General features: G+C 35.7%; 1 protein-coding gene across 1 annotated transcript in view; it reads right to left on the reverse strand.

The window, feature by feature from the left end:
- Nucleotides 1–20,802, reverse strand: part of LOC140246716 (autocrine proliferation repressor protein A-like) — a 61,936-nt gene extending 41,134 nt beyond the window's left edge. The window contains exons 1-12 of the mRNA XM_072326056.1: nucleotides 20,616–20,802; nucleotides 20,141–20,255; nucleotides 18,860–18,925; nucleotides 18,207–18,255; nucleotides 8,627–8,743; nucleotides 7,921–8,016; nucleotides 7,127–7,216; nucleotides 6,469–6,598; nucleotides 5,523–5,640; nucleotides 4,168–4,255; nucleotides 3,674–3,718; nucleotides 199–287 (exon numbers count right to left, since the gene is read on the reverse strand). Of these exons, the coding sequence (XP_072182157.1) occupies nucleotides 199–287; nucleotides 3,674–3,718; nucleotides 4,168–4,255; nucleotides 5,523–5,640; nucleotides 6,469–6,598; nucleotides 7,127–7,216; nucleotides 7,921–8,016; nucleotides 8,627–8,743; nucleotides 18,207–18,255; nucleotides 18,860–18,925; nucleotides 20,141–20,255; nucleotides 20,616–20,802 (1,190 nt within the window). The remainder of the gene's footprint in view (nucleotides 1–198; nucleotides 288–3,673; nucleotides 3,719–4,167; nucleotides 4,256–5,522; nucleotides 5,641–6,468; nucleotides 6,599–7,126; nucleotides 7,217–7,920; nucleotides 8,017–8,626; nucleotides 8,744–18,206; nucleotides 18,256–18,859; nucleotides 18,926–20,140; nucleotides 20,256–20,615) is intronic.
- Nucleotides 20,803–20,914: the final 112 nt, after the last annotated feature.

The raw sequence follows: 20,914 nt of genomic DNA on the forward strand, positions 1-20,914 counted from the left end.
AGGACAAGACGACGTCTACTTGTCCCAAGGACAATGACAATTGTTTCAAACACTTTGTATTCACTGTATGATTTGAATAAATAACATACCTATAGGGCTGTATTTTTCTATATTCAATTTATGTCGATATAACACATAGACAGGGAATATAGAATTTGTCAAGTGAAATAAAAGTTTACTAGGTCCTTTGTTGTTTACCTAGGTCCTCTGTTAGTTAGGGTTCGGAAGACTTCTACCTTTGCAGGTAAAGGGTCTGAATTCATTTCTATGATACCGTGGGTACTGTTCTGTGAATGAAAGAAAAATAGATCATCAAGACGCAGACAATAAAAAATGAAGTAGGACATAGGTGCATATCTAACCATCGGTAGGCATTTGGAATGTTCACATGTAAATATTTTAAGTTTTTACACTTAAAAAAACCAAAAAACAAACAAACAATGTATTTGGCTTCTGATTGCCAATTCTTCTTGAGTATGATTATAATATCATTACTAACATTATTGTTATTGTTATTGTTAATAGTAGTAATAGTATTAATATAATTATTATAGAAATAGATGCGTATGTATTTACACGTGTTACATATTCATAAAAAATAATATGTATTAATTGAATTTTTTATACAATGTACTTGTCATTCTCACCATTGGAAAAAAAAAAGTGAATTCCCATTTTTGACAATGCACAAGAAACGTATAGTTCACCTATTAAACAATTATTTCCGCATAAAACTTCTTTTGTAATAAAAGAAAAATATTCCGGCGTATATAGTGTATCACGGGAGAAAACGGAAAATATGAATTTCTGATGAGTGTCATTTTAAGAATCGATAATTCCATCATTTTGATTGGTGTTTGTGGATACACCTGTTCATTTTGTCTTTTGTGGCAATGTTGTATCGCTAATTTAGTGTTATTCAGCCCAGTGTACTTGCTAATGTCACTGTGCATTACAAAACACACACGCACACACAAAATAAACAACAAAAAAGTTGCACTTCTTGATTTAATACAAAGACTTTAAAATAGTGAAACCGGTCAACCGAGGTAATATTCAGTTCTGAGTTCCGGGAAAACTATTCTTCTTCTATAATATTCCTAAGGTTTGGATCATAAAATATACGGGAAGGTGTGTGTGTTTTTTTTTCTCTCTCTCTCTCTCTCTCTCTCTCTCTCTCTCTCTCTTTCTTTGAAGAGTAGTGAGACCAGGTTGACTTTGAGGGGTCCCTTTTCATTTCTTGAAAATCCTTTGCACACTCTTCACTTTCAAGTCTCTTAACTTTTGAAAGCAGAATGCTACTGCTTTGAAAGTTGGCATTAATCATGGGCAGAATGTGCTCATAGGGCATGCTTAATTCAATTTTATTTGATAATCCCTTCAGTGTTGCTGCTCAGGTGGTTTCATTTTTTTTTTTTTTTTTGTATTAATCGCTCAGCTAGCAAGGCGTGATAAAGATGCTAGGGCTTGAATAGACACTGTACTCCAGAGTTTCTTTTCTAATTTTAAACTTGTTTGCTGTCTATCAAATAATTAGATTAGATTTGAATTGAGTTGTACATTACTTTTAAAGCTCAGTGTCTGTTCTTGTTGAATTTACCCTCAAGTAAAGAAAAACATAAATTAAAATATCTGTCGATTTTCTGTAGGGTCTGTGATGCAGTGTCACATAAAGTCTTGCAATGATAAACCTTGATCGGATGTGGCTAAAAACTTATGTTTTATTTAAACGAATCCCTGTATAATAATCGTGACCCTCCACCACAAAACCAACAAAAAGTCGACAGACATGGATTTCAGTTAAGGGCTGATTCTTCAAGAGCAGTCTCTAAGCTTTAAATTGATGTAAAACTCAATTCATATGAACTACCTTCACCTATCTAAATACTGGTAAGAAAGAATACACTCTGGAAAAGTGTGTACTGAGAAAAGAGTACAGGGTCTATTCAAGCGCTTCATCTTTGCCAAGCCGTGCTAGCTGTATGATGGAAGGGACAAAACACACAATGTAAACCACCAGAGTAACAGCAATGAAGGGATTATCAAATTAAGCTGTTAATGAGCATTTTCTATTACCACATTCTGCCCATGATTAATGCTAACTTTCAAAGCAGTAGCGTCATCTTTTCAAAAGTTATAAGACTTTAAAGTGAAGAGTGTGCAAAATGATTTCTACTTAATTTTCTATTTATTTTTATTGATTTTCTATTTAATAATAATGAAAATTTCATGTAAGAACATTTCAATAAAACCATTTGACTGACAACAAATGACAATTGGTAATTGTAAAATATCTTCCGTCCTCTGCACGTCTATACCTTTATAAGTACGTTCCCCTGTTTAGGTGAAATCCATGTCATTTTTTTTTTTCAAACTTCCCATACCGTAACTTTGACCCATCCGAAGAAGAGATATGCAAACAAAAAAACAACAACAAACAAACATAATTATGTTATTGTGCTTCTTTTTCTACTACGGGAATTTGAAGAATATGACATACTCTCGTATAGTACAAAATGACAGCGATACAGGATCAAGGCCATGACAGTCAACAAAATGTGCAATGACAGATTTAAAGATAATATACAATTTTGGTACCTCAAAAGTTTCCCTGAATTTCCTTGTCTTAGTTTTTGTTTCAGGTTAAAGTACCTTTCATAAAATTATAACTAAAACTATGAGACTTACTCGCCCCAAAGTGCTCTCATGCCTGAGTAATCATGCAATAATGGTTTCGTACCAGAGCCGCCGCCGTACGGCGGTGAGGTAGTACACGTATTGTGCGAAACCATTATTGCATAATAACTGCGACCCGCAGCGTGCAGCCCCATACGCATAGCTAACTGCGACCAGCAGCCCCATACGCATAGCGTAATGGGGCTTCGCATTGTAGCATTCAGGATCATGACAGATTTAGAATCGCGGGTAAATATCAATTTAAAATCCAAAAATTTCTTCAATTTGAAAACTTACCAGTTAAGTTGAAGTATTGAAAACAGGCTTCGGGCAACGTTTGGTTCTGCCAATAGTCCCTTTCTGTTCGAATCGATGACTGAATGTGACTCGGTCAAGAGGACCTTGGGAGAGCTACATACACTGAATACTACGGCCATGCGCACACAAACATCTTATCCGTTCATGGATTTGAAATTTGTGCGCATGTGATGTGCAAGCGCCCTTCGTGATACCTTCGTGACCTTGCATTTTGTAACGAAAAGTAACAAACACTATTTTTTTATTAGTAATGACAATTTCTAGATCTAACTTGAAATGTGTACCTATTTTTGTTTATTTTGTTTAAACACCTAGTCTAGTAGGTTAATAGTTCCCGACTAGGAACCTTAGTAGGCGACTGAATCATGTTGATGAACAGATATTATTTTGTCACAAAACAGACCTACGGAATGAAAATGGAAACAGCTCACTTGCGAACTTCCCGATTCCGTCGATCAGTGCTGTGCTACTATGACCATGAACATAATATGCGGCTCGGACATCTGAACTGTCACTGTGCGTAGTACGTAACGCATACAGTCGGCACGCGGACAGGCCGCCCAGCGCGGCCGCGTTGGGGAGCTGCGCACAAACATAACTGAGCAACGTCCTTATTGGTTTACGTTGAACATTAGAATTACTTGCGTCATTAACAATATAAATGTATGGGTTACAGTACCTCATATCTTTTCCAAGTGATATTCGGTGGAATCCAGCCAGTCGGCTACATTGACAATAACAAAAACAACAAATTAACGTGACAAAATTAAACAAATGGATTTGCATATGCATAGCACCTTATTCAGTACTTCTCATTCTCAACATACGATGATGTTGTCATAATTTATCATTATGACCACATTAGATTATACTTATGCATTTATAAAATGTAATTCGCTTTATCAAACATTGTCACCTAACTTTAAACGGATGACCCTATCATTCACTCTGTTACATTGCTCGCTTATATCATTCACAAGCCGGATATCTGTAGAAAAGGGATATCTTGTGAAGTTGAAGTTGGGTAGATCATGTGCCATTTAAAATGGTGGGCCCACGAAGTGAAAAATTAACTTCTAAAACACTTTTCTTTTTGAAAGATAAATACAAAAAAAAAAACGCACTGATTACTCAGATGTTGCAGCTTTCCTCTTGCTATTCAACAAATCATACCTCAACGACACTCAAAATAAAACTCGTAAGTTGATTGGTGAGCTCCACGTCGTGAAATCGTAACTCATGCTCGTCGTTTGGCGTGATGCTTGTTTTGGCGTCATGTTTAGTATCGTCGGAATAAAGATGATAAAAGGTTATTTGGTTATAAATACAATGGTTCAGTGAAAGAGGGAGGAAGTTTAATAATGTTGACGATAACGTTTAGAGAAACATATGGCATGTGTATTAACCATTTTTTTTTAATGAAAACTAATCTGTAACTATTCAAAGACATACGTATGATAACAGTTTGATTAATAATTTGATGTTTTATTGTCTCGAGCTTTATCATTTCTGAGAAAATTGCTCAATCAGTGAATTTACAAAGCAACAATTTTGATGTTTAAATACAACATATTTACTGCCACGACCTAATCCACTATTGAACAAGAGTTTTGTAATATGTAATGGGGCAAATCCACAGTTGGGTGGACATGACATATGGATGAAAGAAATGTGCCTCTTTATCTTACTCTTTAATTTAGGTATCAAATAATACCATGGATGTTCACCAATCACTAAGGTCTTTAAAATTCAGTAGATTTTATTTCTCGTTTTGATTGGTTTTGCGAGATCTAAAACCATCATTTAAGATGCACATGTGGGACTGGGGACATTGACATTCACAAAAATGTGAAATTACAGTGGGTTTCCTTGAAAATTTTTCCTCAAAGTTTTGCTAAGGGGTAAAAGATGAATACAATTAAATACTCCAAAATGCATGTGACATTTTGTCAATTACAAAAGGGTGAAATGACCTGCGAAATTACTCAAGACAAATGTAACGTTGCTATCCGAAACGTTACTAACCATGCTTTTTGGGGTCTAGCTAATAAATTATCAGTTGAACTGCACCAAAAAAAAAAAAAAAAAATGCATGAACATTTGTCATGATGCAATTATTGAAATTAATGCAAACACTTTGTTCAAAGTAACTTGAATTTTTGCAAACTTTTTGTCACAAGATACTGATTTTTTTTTTTTTGTTTGTTTTGGTCCTGTCCTTTTTTCGTAACGTTACTAACGAGCCCTTTTAGTTGCCACAGCAATTCTAATATTTATTGGATTGTATTCATTCTTTTCTATATCATAAACCTGAGAACGATTAACGTGTTTGTAACATGATTTTGACTTGAAATGATTAAATGGTGATTTAGTAGTGAAAATAAATATCTAAATCTGTTTAAATGTAACGTTCCTAACTGCGGAATTTCTCAATGGTTTTTTGAGATGCACAGCCACAAAAATGCAACAGCTTTCATTGACTGCATGTAAACAAACTGCATGAAGGATCCTAGAGTTCGAATACTCACCTGAGATACTTTGGACCGGGTAAGTCATTGAAATAATAATAGGAGTCATCTGGGAGAAAGAACTCGTCAGACCCAGCCGTTATGATAAGCTTTGGCATCGTCAAACGATCCCTGTAAGCTGCGGTGTGGACAAACGAAAGAGAATAGAGAATAACGTCATATTCTATCGGTAACAACATTTCGCTGATCACAACCTACACCGTGCAAGGGACATAATAATCATTACAACGAAGTAACAGAAAAAAAAAAAACAGTCCTTAATGATATCATCTATTTAACGAAAAAAAAAATGATTATGCTAAAATTTGGTTCATTGTATGAACACATTCTATGATAACTTTTAACTTTTAAACAAGCAGCAGCACCTCGTGAAAAGATATTGGAGATGAAGGTGAAAAATATTTAGATTGTGTTTTTTTCTTTGTATGTGTGTGTGGTTTTTTCTTTTCTTTTTTTTTTTGAAAAGAACGGCCAAGTAGCAAGTAGTGTGCAATGATGTAAAACCAGAATACAATCACGATTTTCCAGTCACTTCCTGATCCTGAACTTAATAGAAGACGGAGTTTCGTAGAAGAGTGGTCTTTCAAAAAAAAAAAAAAAAACGCAAAAAACAAAACAAACAGCAACAACAACCACTACATATCAATCACATTACCCCATTACACCTATCTCGAGGGTGTGAGAATATTTGTTTGTTTTGTGTTGTACAGCCAAATAATGAAGAAATAGAATTATTATTCTTTTTTAGATGCCTACATGTAAAACAGAATACAACTAAGTACCAAGCTTTTAAATAACAGTTTTGAAATTTATCAATCTTTATTCCACAATTAATTGAACTTTTTTAAGTAAAAGTTCTAAATATGGACCTAATGCATGATAAAGTTCCCGATAGATTTTGCAGCATTTGTATATGATAGGAAGCAAAATTAATATTTTGCAATACCGTATGGATCTATTATGCTGGCCATTTCAAAGATCTGCGGCACGTCCATATAAATCGTGATGTTTTCCTCGTAGTAGTCGTTAAACTCGAATGTCCAGCCTCCGAGTGAACGATAATGGTGATGCATGTTCTGAAGAATAGTATGAAAATATTGCATGAGATATCAGCTGCATTCAAATACTTTTCATTTATATACTTTCCATTTCTATGGATGTTTCCGATTTCTTTCTCATTAGGTCATGGAATAACATCGATTTGTCTATCTACGTGATATGGTACAAGCAGTACTTTGCTTACAGTTGTATTATGTCGAAATGAAAGTCTTGTGCAAACAGCGGTTCATCAACGTCAGTGTTAACCGTGGGGAGCATTTTATAACAGAATTGGTCACCCTATTCAACGAGTAAATAATAAAAAAAAAGACGTTCTACCTTCATGGAGTCATCTAATACGATGTTAATTTTTACTCTCCAAAGAAAAAAAAAAAAGGTCATATTCATAGTTTTCGTTTTAATGGGACACGGTATTTTCTTTTTCTTTTCTTTTTTTTTTTGGGGGGGGGGTTCGTATAGATAATCATGTTTCCCCTACACATACTATCAAAACTTTTTTTTTTTTCATAAGAATTTCTTTTATCAGACACGCTGTCAAATAGTACCTTAACCATGTTAAGAAGGTCAAGGACTATAGGCGCTATGGCTACGACCCTCTTGTCCACGACACCCGTTGTCCACGTGGTCCAGCCCCTCTGCCAGGGTCAAGAAGGAGAAACAATCAGCTCTTAAATGTTCCTTCTCTTTTAAGGTCATAATTAAAACAAATATATGGAAAAAAAATAGTTATCATTGCTTGTCCAAAACATCCCTGTCCCTTCAAAGCCCCTAATGCACATGCAAATGCACGTGCACCTTTTGTAAAAGGGTTATGTTATTAGTTCTTGAAAACAATCGAATTAGCCCAAGACCTGACACTGATAAGAAAAGAGTAGGAACGTGATTTCCATACTTAGGCTGTATGAACAGCACAGATGAATAAATAACAGGATAGATTTACAAGTCTCGAGTTGCTTGTAACAGATGCTCTGCAGCTTTATAAGGGTAACCCGTCATTGAAGGTGAAAAATCACTCCATGTCCACCAGCTATATTGTGCAACCAAGCACAATCATAAACTTCAATAACAAAAGTAGGAAGAAAGCGGATGTTAGAATAGTTCGTTTTGTTTTTATGGAGAGAGAGAGAGAGAGAGATGCGTACTTTACGTCTCTAAGGATGTACACTAATTGATTCACTTAAAGCAAATATCTAAAGTAAAGCCATCAACATTACATCCCCGTAAAAGTATTTTATACACGGTCATTTTAACATGTTCATATTATTAAAGGCTTCTGTCGCCTGATTTTTTTTTTAAGTAAAATAATGACAATAATTAGTCGAATGTAAAGAAAAGGTACCTTTGATTCCCCAGCAACGATGAATTTGGACACATTCTGTCCCGCGTACTGTTGTGCTACAAACGTCGTGATAGTGTCCATCGCGCGAACAGCTGCCTGCAAACGAACGACAAGAAGATATTTAACGTTGATATTTGGTTATTCATATACAAATACAAATATACAAACGTATTTCGATGTACGTATGTAGATTATGCATTGTGTATACATATTTTTTTTTTAAATGTCGTTTATGATATATCATTCCACGTTTTCTTCACTGTAAGACAATGCTTCACAAAAAAAAAACAGCTGTGTGTTTGTCTCGATATCATCTCCTATTCCTTGTACTTCCATTATACCTTATGTTATGTTCTTCGCACTTAACTCACACTTTAGTTGTGAAGCAATTGTATTCTCATATTTCTTTTTCGGTTTTGTACCTTAGAACAAATTGCTGTCAGAAATTAAATACCAAGATCGTAAATAAGGGAGATACTACATGTGACCTTTCAGCAGACTACCATTTCCTGTTTTCAGAGTAGAATATACACCTGTATGTATATATGTTTGTTTATACATGTATGTAATATAACATATATATACTTATTCGTGGTATATAGGCCTATTGACGAGATATTTAACGCGATAGATCGTGAGGTAATAGTTAAAATAAGAAGCAAAAAATCTCCTCAAAAGTAACAAATTGAGGTTCGTCAGTGTCTACCTTCGTCATGGGTAACCTAAGCAGCCAGTTTGGTTGGTCCGTCCCATTCTCTATAAAATGGCGCCAGGTGAAAGCAATGATCGCGTCTTCTGTTCTTTTCATCTGCTTGGGATCGGTCTTGCATAAAACATAAAGTAAAAATATACATGTTTTCAGATATTTCTAGGGAGAATTTTGTAGTACTCACCTACAGGGAACTAAAAGGGTACACCTCCTATAATGAGATCTGCATCTCAGTAGCAGTTGCTTACAGTTGACTGATGACTTGCTTTAATCCTGGATGTTTGTATTATGGGCTCCCTCGAGGAGAGTTCATGAGCTCCTTTGCGGAGACTTCCAATATGAGCTCCTTTGTGGAGACGTTATGAACTCCTTCGCGGAGACATCATTATGATATATCTAATATTTTTGTTTGATACTTGTAATATTTATTATGTTTCATTTGTGTCATTACTGTCTTGGGCAAAATTATTTGTTGTATAAACCCCCATTCTTTTTTTCTCTCTTGCTTCTAACGAAACAACCTGTTCGTGTATATCTCGTCTGCACCATGGTCTGCAAAGGATTTTTTCCCGCTCATGTACAAATTGGAATTCCTTATCAGCTCATCAAAAAGTATCGTAAAATTTCCAGCAATCAATAATATCACGCGCATGAACGCACGCACGCACGCACACACACAAGAGAATTTTTAACATCTGTGGTCGTGATTGTACTAATGCCTGTATATTCGTACGCCTTGAGAAGCGTATTATATCAATAATTCTATGAATGACAAACCTATAGCACCTAGACAATGTCACAAATACATTGCCGAACAAAGAATGTGAGAACTGTCTTTTTTTTCATAGATGATATAGTGGGCAAGTCCAAGATATCGCGCACCTTACGTATGGACATTCAGAGATTTCAAACCTCTGAAAAGTAATGAAGGAGAACTTGGATTTTACTGTTTATCATCAGTAAGACTGGTATCCCTGAGAAGAATATTGTGTTTAAGTTTGATGTCATTTCACCTTGGGTTAAGTAATTTATTAAGAAAAAATATGGCAACTTTTCGTATGGGACCAGAAAAAACCTGGATTTTTCAAAATAAAGTTTGAATTGACAATTCTCTAAAAGTACCTTACTGATCAAGTTCTAGTTAAAAGTGAAGAAAGGTACAGTACTGAAGTATCTTTCAGCAAAGCTTCACTGCAAAAAAAAATAAAGCATATTTTTATAAAGTTGACTTAATTAACGAAAGTACACCTTACGTATGAGACATGGCTGAACTTACGTATGGGACATTTGTCTTTAGTGCACGGGTGTATTCCTGGAAATGACTTTAAATGTCTCCATAGTGTCATATTCACTTCCACAGATCATACTACAACATGTAACAAATGATAGACTTGTAAGTGGGTACTTTCCTGATTTAGGTACTTAACAATTAAGCTAAAATAAAGACAAATGAAAGTAATCACCAATTTACAATTATATGTCTTAGTTTGGATCCCTTCATGCATTAACACTGTCCTAATGGTGTCTACATACTTACATGTATGTAGAGATATTGTATATTGACATTCTATTTGTATCCCATTTGTAATACTCTGGTCAATATTTTTTATCAACTGAAGAAAAAAATGTGCGAATTCTAGCTTGCGACCTTGATATAGCCTACCATGACTAATTTGTATTCTTGATAGTTTCAACTTAAAATTTAATGTCATGTATTCGCAAATACAGTCTGAAGTAGATACTTTCAATAGCTCTAGGCTTACTGTACCTTGCAAGTTGTCTAAGTTTTTATAGAGCGTTATAAATGCAGCATAAAAACACAACAATAACAACTGTACTTCGTTTTGCTCTGTTATCATGTTTTGCCATGTAAATTATAGCTTCTGCCAAATCCATCAAATTTTCCTGAAACTTTTTAAAAGATTTTAAAAGCCATGGTAGACCAAAGAGATAAAAGAATGCAGATGTACCTTGGGTGCTGTTTTTTTTTTTTTTTTATTGCTTGGCTTCAGGTCTATGTAACTAAAGACAACAAAATTTGCTTTACCTTGTACATAAATATGTACAGCATGCTCGTTTACTGATACAGGAAAGATTATCATTTCTACATTCAAATCTTAAGAGAAAATTGTAATTCTAGATTTGAAACACTTAAGTAACTCACTGATCTTAAACTTACAATTTTGATAAATGCTATAACCTCATTTGATCATACAGCACCAGATTGCATTACATTTTGATAATGTGTAGATGTGGGGTACAAAGTAAGTGTGAGTAATTGCCTAGCTGACTTAGTTCATTAAGGTTTTCTCAAAGCAAATCTGTCTCTTCAAACACAAAATGGAAAAGAAAAATGAATTTCCCATTTGTTTGTGTATGTTTTCAGCACTTCAACCACAGAACCAGTATTGATATCGTGGTTCATGGCAAAAGTGAAATAGTCTTCATTTTACAGGATTTTCAGAAATCATGTTCATGACCTTGACAAGTCATGACATATTCTGGGGATGTGCAGTTGAAATATTAAACATCATATATGACAATAAAGTATTCTAGTATGGTTTTTCCTTTGTTATCAACTCTAGTTATGACTAAGTTACCTGCTGTCACCTCAAAGTGAATCTCCTATAAGACCTGTAATGTTGTCATTGATGAGCACCACAAGCACAATTGTTTTGATTTTTTCTTTTGAGGCTGTAGTTTGAATTGAAATGGTGTTTTATTAATCAATATCTTTTGCAACCCGGAGGCTGAATTACAGACATTGTTAACAATGGCCATGTATACATTAAAAATACTCACAAAATACAATGTAGCGATGAAAAAAATACATTAAAGTAACAAAGGGTCAATCTTATTCATCAGAACCATTGCACAATTAGATTAACCTATAATACAAAACAAAATCAGATATTACAGATACAATATATTACTATTCTCAATAATTATTAAAAAAAAATGAGTTTATATTAATCATATATACCGGTCATTTATACTTATCAATTAATACAGATGTTGTGTTGTCATACGGCTCAAATCAACACATTTTACACAACAAAAATAATCAGTTTATCAAAAATGATCAAAGATAGTCAAATAAACAAAAATAATCAGATAATCATAAGGCTCAAATCAACACATTTTACACAACAAAGATAATCAGTTTGATTTAAAAAGAAAACAAAAATCCTCACAATCTTTTCTTCGTAATATACATAAACTCCCATATCAGAATACATTCAATCTATACACAGCAATCAATGATTCGCATTACATAATGTGCATTGTATATACGAAAATAGTATCTGATAATTGCACATCTCTCCCCCTCTTTCTTCCCCTCTCTCTCTTTCTCTCTCTTTCTTTCTCTCTCTCTCTCTCTCTTCTAACTCTCATTCCACTATTACACACACTCTCACGTACAATATGTTTATCTCACAAACAAATATATACTATTGTTTCTATAACCAACACTCTGTGTTATATTATTGCACATTTTACACCAAAATTCAATCTCACAAATAAGCAACACCAAAATGCTAAAACATAACCTTATGAAAAAAATCCATCCGTTTTTAAGAATAATAATATAAAAAGATACAATTATACTTTTTCAACTTGTCATTAAGCCCTTGATCCTGTGATCCACAACCTTTTTTATATCAATAATAAACTCTCTGACAACGCATACCATGCACATCATAATTAAAACAACATGTATATATACTTTCAAAAATTACATCTTCACATAATGAGGGAAATAGTGAATGCTCTGTGGCATTTTATGAAGGAGACAATATAAACAAAACAAACAGACAAAGAAAAAAAAACGCTGTACTATTCATTTATATATGTATGAGGTAGAGAATGGCACTATTTGAAACCATTTTGTTTGAAACCGTTTTAAGAAAGTCTGATGTTTGCACATCTATCACCCTCTCTCTCTCTCCACCTCTCCTCTCTCTCTCTCTCTCTCCCTCTCTCTCTCTCTCTCTCTCCTAACTCTCATTCCACTTATATGCACACTCTCTCGTACATCTAACCAGCAAATAGACTCTATTGTATGTAACCAACACTCTGTATGATATTATTGCACATTTTGTACCAGAATTTGATCTCACATAATAAAACACCAAAACACTGAAAGATAACATTAAAAATATTTTGAACCGTGTCCGAGAATACCGGATACAATTAGACATGTACTCTTTCAACTTATCATTAAACACTTGACCTTGTCATTAAACCATTAAACCCTTGACTCTGTGGTCCACAATCTTTTTCATATTGATGGTATACTCTCTGGCAACACAAATCATGCACATAATAATTTGCATAATGAGGGAAATGATAAATACTCTGTGGCACTTTATGAAGGAGACATAAAACAAAACAAACAAACTAAACAAAACTATGATATTCATTTAATAAGTGTATAAGATAGGGAATGGCACTACTTTGAAACCGTTTTGTTTTGCAGTTAAATTGTCGATATCTAGGTCTTTTACGTAGGCTGTAGTTGACATTTTGAGTAACAGGAATCCAATCACTACACAATGGGTTTCTGACTATTTTGGTAGCAAAATCCAGGCAAAGCTTATTTCGCCTGTTTCTGAGCGTATCCAAGGAACAAATTTCTAGTGCTTCATTATACGTGGTATAGTTATCGCCTAGTATTATCCTGCAAGACCGTTTTTGAATGACTTCAAGGAGATCACTTCCTTCTTTTGTTAAGCTGCCACTGAAAACAGGTGCTCCGTATTCAAGTATAGGTCGGATGTATCCACAATAGACTGTGATCATGTCTGTGTCTTTTCAGACACCTCAGCATGTACAGTTTTTTGTTACACCGTTTCAGTATGTCGGATATATGGGAATCCCATTTCAGGTTTGATTGAATGGTGATGCCCAATATTTTGGTTTTGTCAACTGTATTGAGAATCTTGTCGCCTATTGAAAGAGGGATTGGAATTGCCGGGTTTCTGGAGAAACATACTGTCATAACTTCACATTTTGCGGGATTTAAAGTCATGTTATTGCGAAGAGACCATTCATGAAAATCATTTAGGACACTTTGAATATTTGGGGGTTGGCTTTCTTTCCTGCTTTCAACAAGCGTCAGATCATCCACATATTTGAAATAGGGCACCACGGAATCATTACAGGCATCATTTATCATTAAAAGAAACAGTACTGGACCCAATTTCGTTCCCTGTGGAACACCAGAACACACCGTTGACTGGTCTGACAATTTTCCAAAATATCTTATACACTGTTGCCGATTCTCCAGAAAGTTTAAAATCCATGTAATGAGACACGGTCGAGCTTTCGAGGCGATCAATTTCTGGGCGAGGATATTGTGATCAATGCGATCGAAGGCTTTTGAGAAATCGGTAAGAACAATAGTAGAGACGGAGCGAGCATTTTCCGCATTTTCTATTACCTGATGAAGGAGCTTAATGAGATAATGATTCGTCGACAGACCTGGGCGATTTCCGTATTGATTAGGATCTATTTGATTGTTTATATCTTCCAACAACCACTTGCACATAAATGACTCTGCGATTTTGGCAAAATGACTAGTCAGAGATATTGGCCGTAAATTCTCAACTGTTGGTGGATGGCATTTCGGTATGGGAACAACCTGTGCTTGTTTCCACTGACGCGGGACATCCGATGATTGGAAGGAAGCGTTAAGTACGTTTGTCAGTGGGAAGCAAATTTCATACGCGAATTCACGAAGGATGCGGACAGGTAAGTCTCCGGTAATACCTGCTTTACGCTGGTTGAGTGAACGCAGCCTTCGGTACGTTTGCCACGGCTGGATTTCAGGACAAGGAGACGGAAAGGGGAGGTAAGCTGGTAGATGGTCTCTATCGAGGGGAGGTAAGTCACCTGCTATTGACGTAAAATGATTGTTTATGCGGTCCGCTGTAACCTTGAACTGACGGGGATCACCGGCGTCAGTCCCGGGTACTGAGATTGGTGTTGGGCGTGCATCATTGTTGGTAAGTATTTTGATCTGCTTATACCACTTTGCAGGGTTGTCAACTTTGAGGTTCTTCACTCTTTTGTTATAATACGCGGATCTGGCCTTTTTGATACAACGAGTAACTTTATTTCTGAAATGACGCCAAAGTGGTATGTTATTCTGTTGAAAGGCAAGCTGCCTACTACGGATTGAAGATTTGATTTCAGCGGTCATCCATACTTTATCTGAACTGTGGGCATGCGTGACTCTGGCAGGTAAGTATACATCCAATTGACTCTGAATAGAATTCATCAACAGATCACACTTAACTGAAAGATCCTGTTCCTGGAAAACCTCCTCCCAGGTATGATTTGTTATCCAGTTACCAAAGGCTCTTTTTCCACTGTCTGTCAGAGGCCGTACTATCCTTCTCCGTAATTTGTTGGACTTTGATATCGATTCCATTGGACACCACAAAACACAATTATGATCGCTCATTCCAATAGGGGATATTACACAAGTATCATTGTACAATGAGCTGTTAGTTGTGATGATCTTGTCAAGGATGTTTGCTCCTCTAGTGGCTTGTGAAACAACTTGTTTAAAATTGACGTTGCTGAGGATTGGTTGCAGGTCAAGATCATAAAGTCACAGAGTAATGTGATCCCAGCTTCTGGATATCTGGTCAAAACAGTATCAATAGTAGAAAGCAGATGATCAACGTACTCATGGGCTCTGGGATGTTGAGGGGGAAAGTACACAACGCATATAATGAGGCACGAACATTGGCGAGGAAGTTTAGATGGTCTCAAATGCAACCAAAGTACTTCGATTCCTTCGGGTACAGGGACATCAAGTTCTCGTGCATTAAGATGGTATTTTACATAGAGAGCTACTCCACCACCAGGTCGGGTTTCCCTGCATCTTGAATGTAACGAGAAGTCGGGAAGTTTGAACATATCAAGAGGGGTGTCAGGATCAAACCAAGTTTCTGTTACCGCAATAACATCTGCGGAGTGGTTATTAGAGACTATGGATAGCTCGTCAAATTTGTTTCTCAGAGATCTAGCGTTTAGAAGGAGAATGGTAGGTAACTCATGCTTTTTTACCTTGTTCTTGCAGCATGATATCGCCACTTTCGATAGACATCTGGAGTTTGGTGTAGTATTTGGGGGCTTGGAGGCGCGACAGGTTACCCTCACTGGAATTTGTTGCGGTTTCAAGCTTATTTTGCTTGTGGTATCAACACAAAGCTGTGCATGGTGGCGTTGTTTCCTGGTACCACCTCGAGTTCCACGACGACGTAGGGGAATGGCCGTAATGCCGAGATCCTTAATCGCTTTCCAAGCAGACAAAGGTACTCTCCGTGTTTCACTTCCATGTCTCAGTTGTCTTAGTGTAGACAAGGAGTACCTATGTCGATGAACCGAGAGTGTTGCAGATTCAGGTCCAGGATTAGGGCTGATGTCGCCACAAATTAGAAGCTCATGTTGAAACGATGACGCACTATTACTGTAGTACGGGATTCGTTGTTTGAAGAACTTTTGATGGCGTAGAGTTTGGGCAAATGGCGCCTTTTGGGCAAATGGCGCCTCAATGCAGTATTTGCCAGTGAGAGATGCATACTGGTTCGACACACACAGTAACAGCCAAAGCGCATGTAGAACGTAAAGCATTCTAAAGCGTGACTCGGGCTTCATCATGAAAAGGTCCAAAGAAAGTGATGGTATTCATCAGATCCAAGTTCAATTGTGTTGCGCGTCAGGGTTGGCTAAGCTCATTGACTGGAGGGGTGCTAGCTTGTGCCCCTGTGTAATGGCTGCTATACATGTGTATTTCGCATACCAATCGTTGGCAAACAGCACAGGGAAATTCGGTTATTTCTAGTAAATCACTCCACTACATACCTTCAGAAAGGTCCATAAGAGTCAGAGAGTGATATACAACAATCTACTTTTCGATGTAACTCAGATTATCACACAGTAATGACGAAATATCCGAAATTTCAGGAGCTCTGGAAACACTGCTGCTTCCTGTTAGGCGCTGCTCTTGTTCTCTGTACATGCTGAACAGTGTACTTTACCTGAAATGACACTCAGATAATCCCATTAAAACAAAGTCATTTTGTAGGGCTCTTGAAAATGATAACTGAATTAATAAAATGTCCAATATCAAAATGTTAAATTGAGGAATGTTAATTGAATACCGGCTGCACAGCCTGTCAAGAAATAATAAAATACAAGTAGAAATAAATAGATTCTATATTTTCTTTTCTTAATCATAGAATGATTCAATAATGCCGTTCTTAAACTTTCCCTCAGGTCAAATGAATAGGAGAGGCAGATATAAAGACATATATCCTTCTGAATAGGTGCAAAGATAACCATCAACCAAACAAATATCGCATCCATGTCAAACGGAGGTTTTCCCATTCACTTTGCATGTAATGTCCCATACGTAAGGCATTTGTCCCATACGTAAGCACAATTTAATTAGTTATAAGATGAAGGACTAATTAAATTTCAACATTTAGTTTTGCTAATCTGGAGTTAAAATGAATAAATTAGAACTTCCTAAAGTATGATTGGTCAATGTTAGAAATCTTCAGAAAAAAACAGCACTAACAAAAAAAAAAAAAAAAAAACATACTCAAATCCTTACGTATGGGACACTTCTTTCTGGGTAAATGCATAATTTGCATAATTAATCTGCTGACCATGTCTTACCAATTGGAAATTATACTAGGTCATACAGGGGTCATGTCCATAAAGGGACTAGGTCAAGAACAAATTCAGTTGATTTTAGATGAATATTTTTCATTTGTCCCATACGTAAGCTTTGTTTTTGATTTATGCAAATTAAGGCAGTATTTCTTGCACAAATTTGCATAATTCAATATTTTCTTTGCTAGAAATATACAATTTGTCTCTTTAGTTACGACATGATATCATTTTTTCTTAATTAAATCAAGATGAATTTTGAGCATCTGAGGGGATATTATCTTGGACTTGCCATAAAATATGTAAGAATCAAATGGCAATATATATATATATACATATATATATATATATTTATTATATATATATATATATATATATATACATATAATTATATATATGCATTATTGTAATCTACCCTTAAAAATATCCATCTATTACAAGAAATTTAGATAATACTTTCATCCGGATGAGGATGTATATATATGTATACTGGCATCAAAAGACTTAACCACAACATGGCGGGCGGTGCAAGAACAGTAAATCTATTGACAGCAAATCTTGCACATTAATAGACGTGGCTGGTGTTGGGTAGCACCCCTTTAATCATCGAGCTTTCGGGCGAAAAGCCCTTCTTCAGGATTGTGTTGGTGCTGAGTGTGACAACACTACAAGACCACACTCAGCACCAACACAATCCTGAAGAAGGGCTTTTCGCCCGAAAGCTCGATGATTAAAGGGGTGCTACCCAACACCAGCCACGTCTATTAATGTGCAAGATTTGCTGTCAATATATATATGTATATATATTTTTTTTCTTTTTTAACAGGGTCCATGTTTTCCGTTATATCATGTGCTGTAAACGTTAAAATCATATCCATAGACTCACCTTGAAAACAATTGGTTGGTTTGGAACTTGCCGTAATGTAGCACCAACGCTGAAATGACAAATGCTTCCTTTTAAGAAAAGAAGACACTGTTGCAAAAGGAGATATTTCAGTAAGTCTGAAATTATTTAAATATCAGGACTCACAGCAAATATACTGCATATTTGCATGGAACTGTTTAGGTTGGCTAAATCGGCGTCCCATGCTGTAATAGGAAAATATATTTACCCAGGGAAATATCTGACAAAAAATGGAAAAAAAAGAGAAAATACCTTGTGCCATTAGTATGAAAATGTACGGACCTAGAAAATTATTGCGGTAACACTTTTCTTTGGACGAAAACAATTTCACTATTGGATAGAGGTGACTCTAATTTCACATTGACGCATACAGAGCGATTACTTAGAATCAATTTGATTAACGCAGTTTCCTAAGAAATACCTGCAGGAAATATTACATAAAGCACCTCGCTACTTTGCGCCCTTCACTACCTCTATTCACTTTTGTCTGTTGTGGATAAATATATAATATACAGCGTGTATATATATATATATATATATATATATATATATATATATATACTGATATAAGCACATACCGTTACAAGTAAATTATCAACGAACTAGTAAAAAGCAAGCTCAGTGCAAACACTTACATTCCAGCACCAAGAGCGATATTTGACGTTCGTCGTACTTCGTTGTCCGATCTTGGGTCGGGTGGGCTGCGAAAATTATGGTCAGTGTAGATATCCGTTGCAAAAGAGAAGCACAGAAGCAATATGCTTTTTTTTCTCTCCTGTGCCAGGGACATTGGACACTGTTTACAAAGGTTTGGGATTTTGCGAGATTAACTGCCCTCATATCAAGTTATTAGTCATATAGTCAATTGCACAAACACACTTAACACTTACCTACACTTGTTTCGTTTTGTTTTGTTTTGGTTTTTTTTCTCGAGAAGAAATACTACAGAAATAAAAGCTCAAACTTTAATAAAGCACAAACTTCAATGATGGATTCTGGACTTGAATTTACACTTTTGACCTATGAATATGGAATAGTAGTTTGCCTGTTTGTTTGATTGTATATTATACCAAGACTGAGCAAATCAAGAAACCCAAAGAATATTCCATTTTGTTTTTGTGTGTTGCATTTGACCATGGTATATTAGTGCCGTTGAATATCATGGCTTGATATTTTCAGACATTAGCTGGTCAGCAAACAATTAAACAAACAAAAGCAACTAACACACTAAAGCAGATTCATCACTTCCATTAGCTGGACATTAGCTGGTCAGCAAAACAATCAATCAGAATGAAATAACAAACAAAGCAAACAAACATGTTAAATTAGTGCTATTACTTGGCGTCTTAGAATGTTGAATGCGATCTGTCAGAAATCAAATGGGAATGGATGCAGTCCATAATATATTAATGGGTGTATATTATGCTTCAATTCTGTTTATATTTTTTGTGTTTTTGAGTATGAAAATGTGTGTGTTGTCACTTTAAGCACGCAAACACACACACACACACACACACTGGCACGTATATTAAGATATACACAAACTCATATACACACACACATATATATATATATATATATATATATATATATATATATATATATATTTATTTATTTATACCATGATAGTTTAAGATATTTCATCGTTTGAGAATAATGTGTTGTCTATCACATTAGATTCAAGGCAGAAATTGCACGCATTTTCGTGTTTATGTCAGTTGACATGCGCATCACCTGTGCTGGGCTGAACAGAAACTGACCATTTATAAACTGGATAAAGTATTTATTCATGTGTTTCTGAAGAGTAAAAAAAAAAAAAAGATGCCATAAATCGATATATCTTTCAAAACAAAATTAGTTAAATGCGAAACTAGAAAGATCTACAACTCTTCAAAAGAATAATCGTTTTGACGCACCTGCTATGTTGAGATCCACCGGTGATGAATAAGAACGCATGCTCAGTACTGATCAACCGATGAGGAATCGTGATCGTCAGGTAATGCCACCAAATGGCACTGTCGGAGTCATTATCTGCGTATAAAAGATACGTTTTAATCTGCCTAATTATATGTTAGCATGGAGATTACATTACCATGAATATGTCAGCAGATTAGACTCTGATTGTATTACTTCAGTAGCTACTGTAAAACAATAAATGTTCGCGTGCATTCTAATTTCAAATGCACGCAAAAGTCCTTGTCTACACACTAATCTAAGGAAATTCACGAAAATTTCATGCTGAGAAGATATCGTGTTTTACAGATATCGCCAGAAAAGCATCGCGACATTAAATCAAATATAGCACACAGCAACAGAGTAAATAATACCACAAACACACTAAACGGTATTTAAACATAATGTTATGAAATCTTACAAGAAAAAACAACTCACACGTAAGCCACTTCTGTGACGTCATGTTGATAACATAGGCCGTATATTCTTCTGGAATGACATATTTGTTGAGGAGTGTAAAGCTGTAATGATCGTCGGGGGCATTAACGTAATCGTCAAGTGGAGTTGCGCTTGCTACTGCTGCCATGAAGGCAATAAGCAGGGTAACGCAGTTTGGAGAAACCATTATTCCTGCAAGTCCTCTCTACACGGCACAGTGTAAGACCTGCCGAGTGTTAGTACTAGTGTCGAAACTGTATCTTTGAAGGCAAGGAAAAATTGTCCTTTCTGATCAGTGC

This window comes from Diadema setosum, chromosome 3 (genome assembly GCF_964275005.1).
Source record: "Diadema setosum chromosome 3, eeDiaSeto1, whole genome shotgun sequence".
Classification (NCBI taxonomy): domain Eukaryota; kingdom Metazoa; phylum Echinodermata; class Echinoidea; order Diadematoida; family Diadematidae; genus Diadema; species Diadema setosum.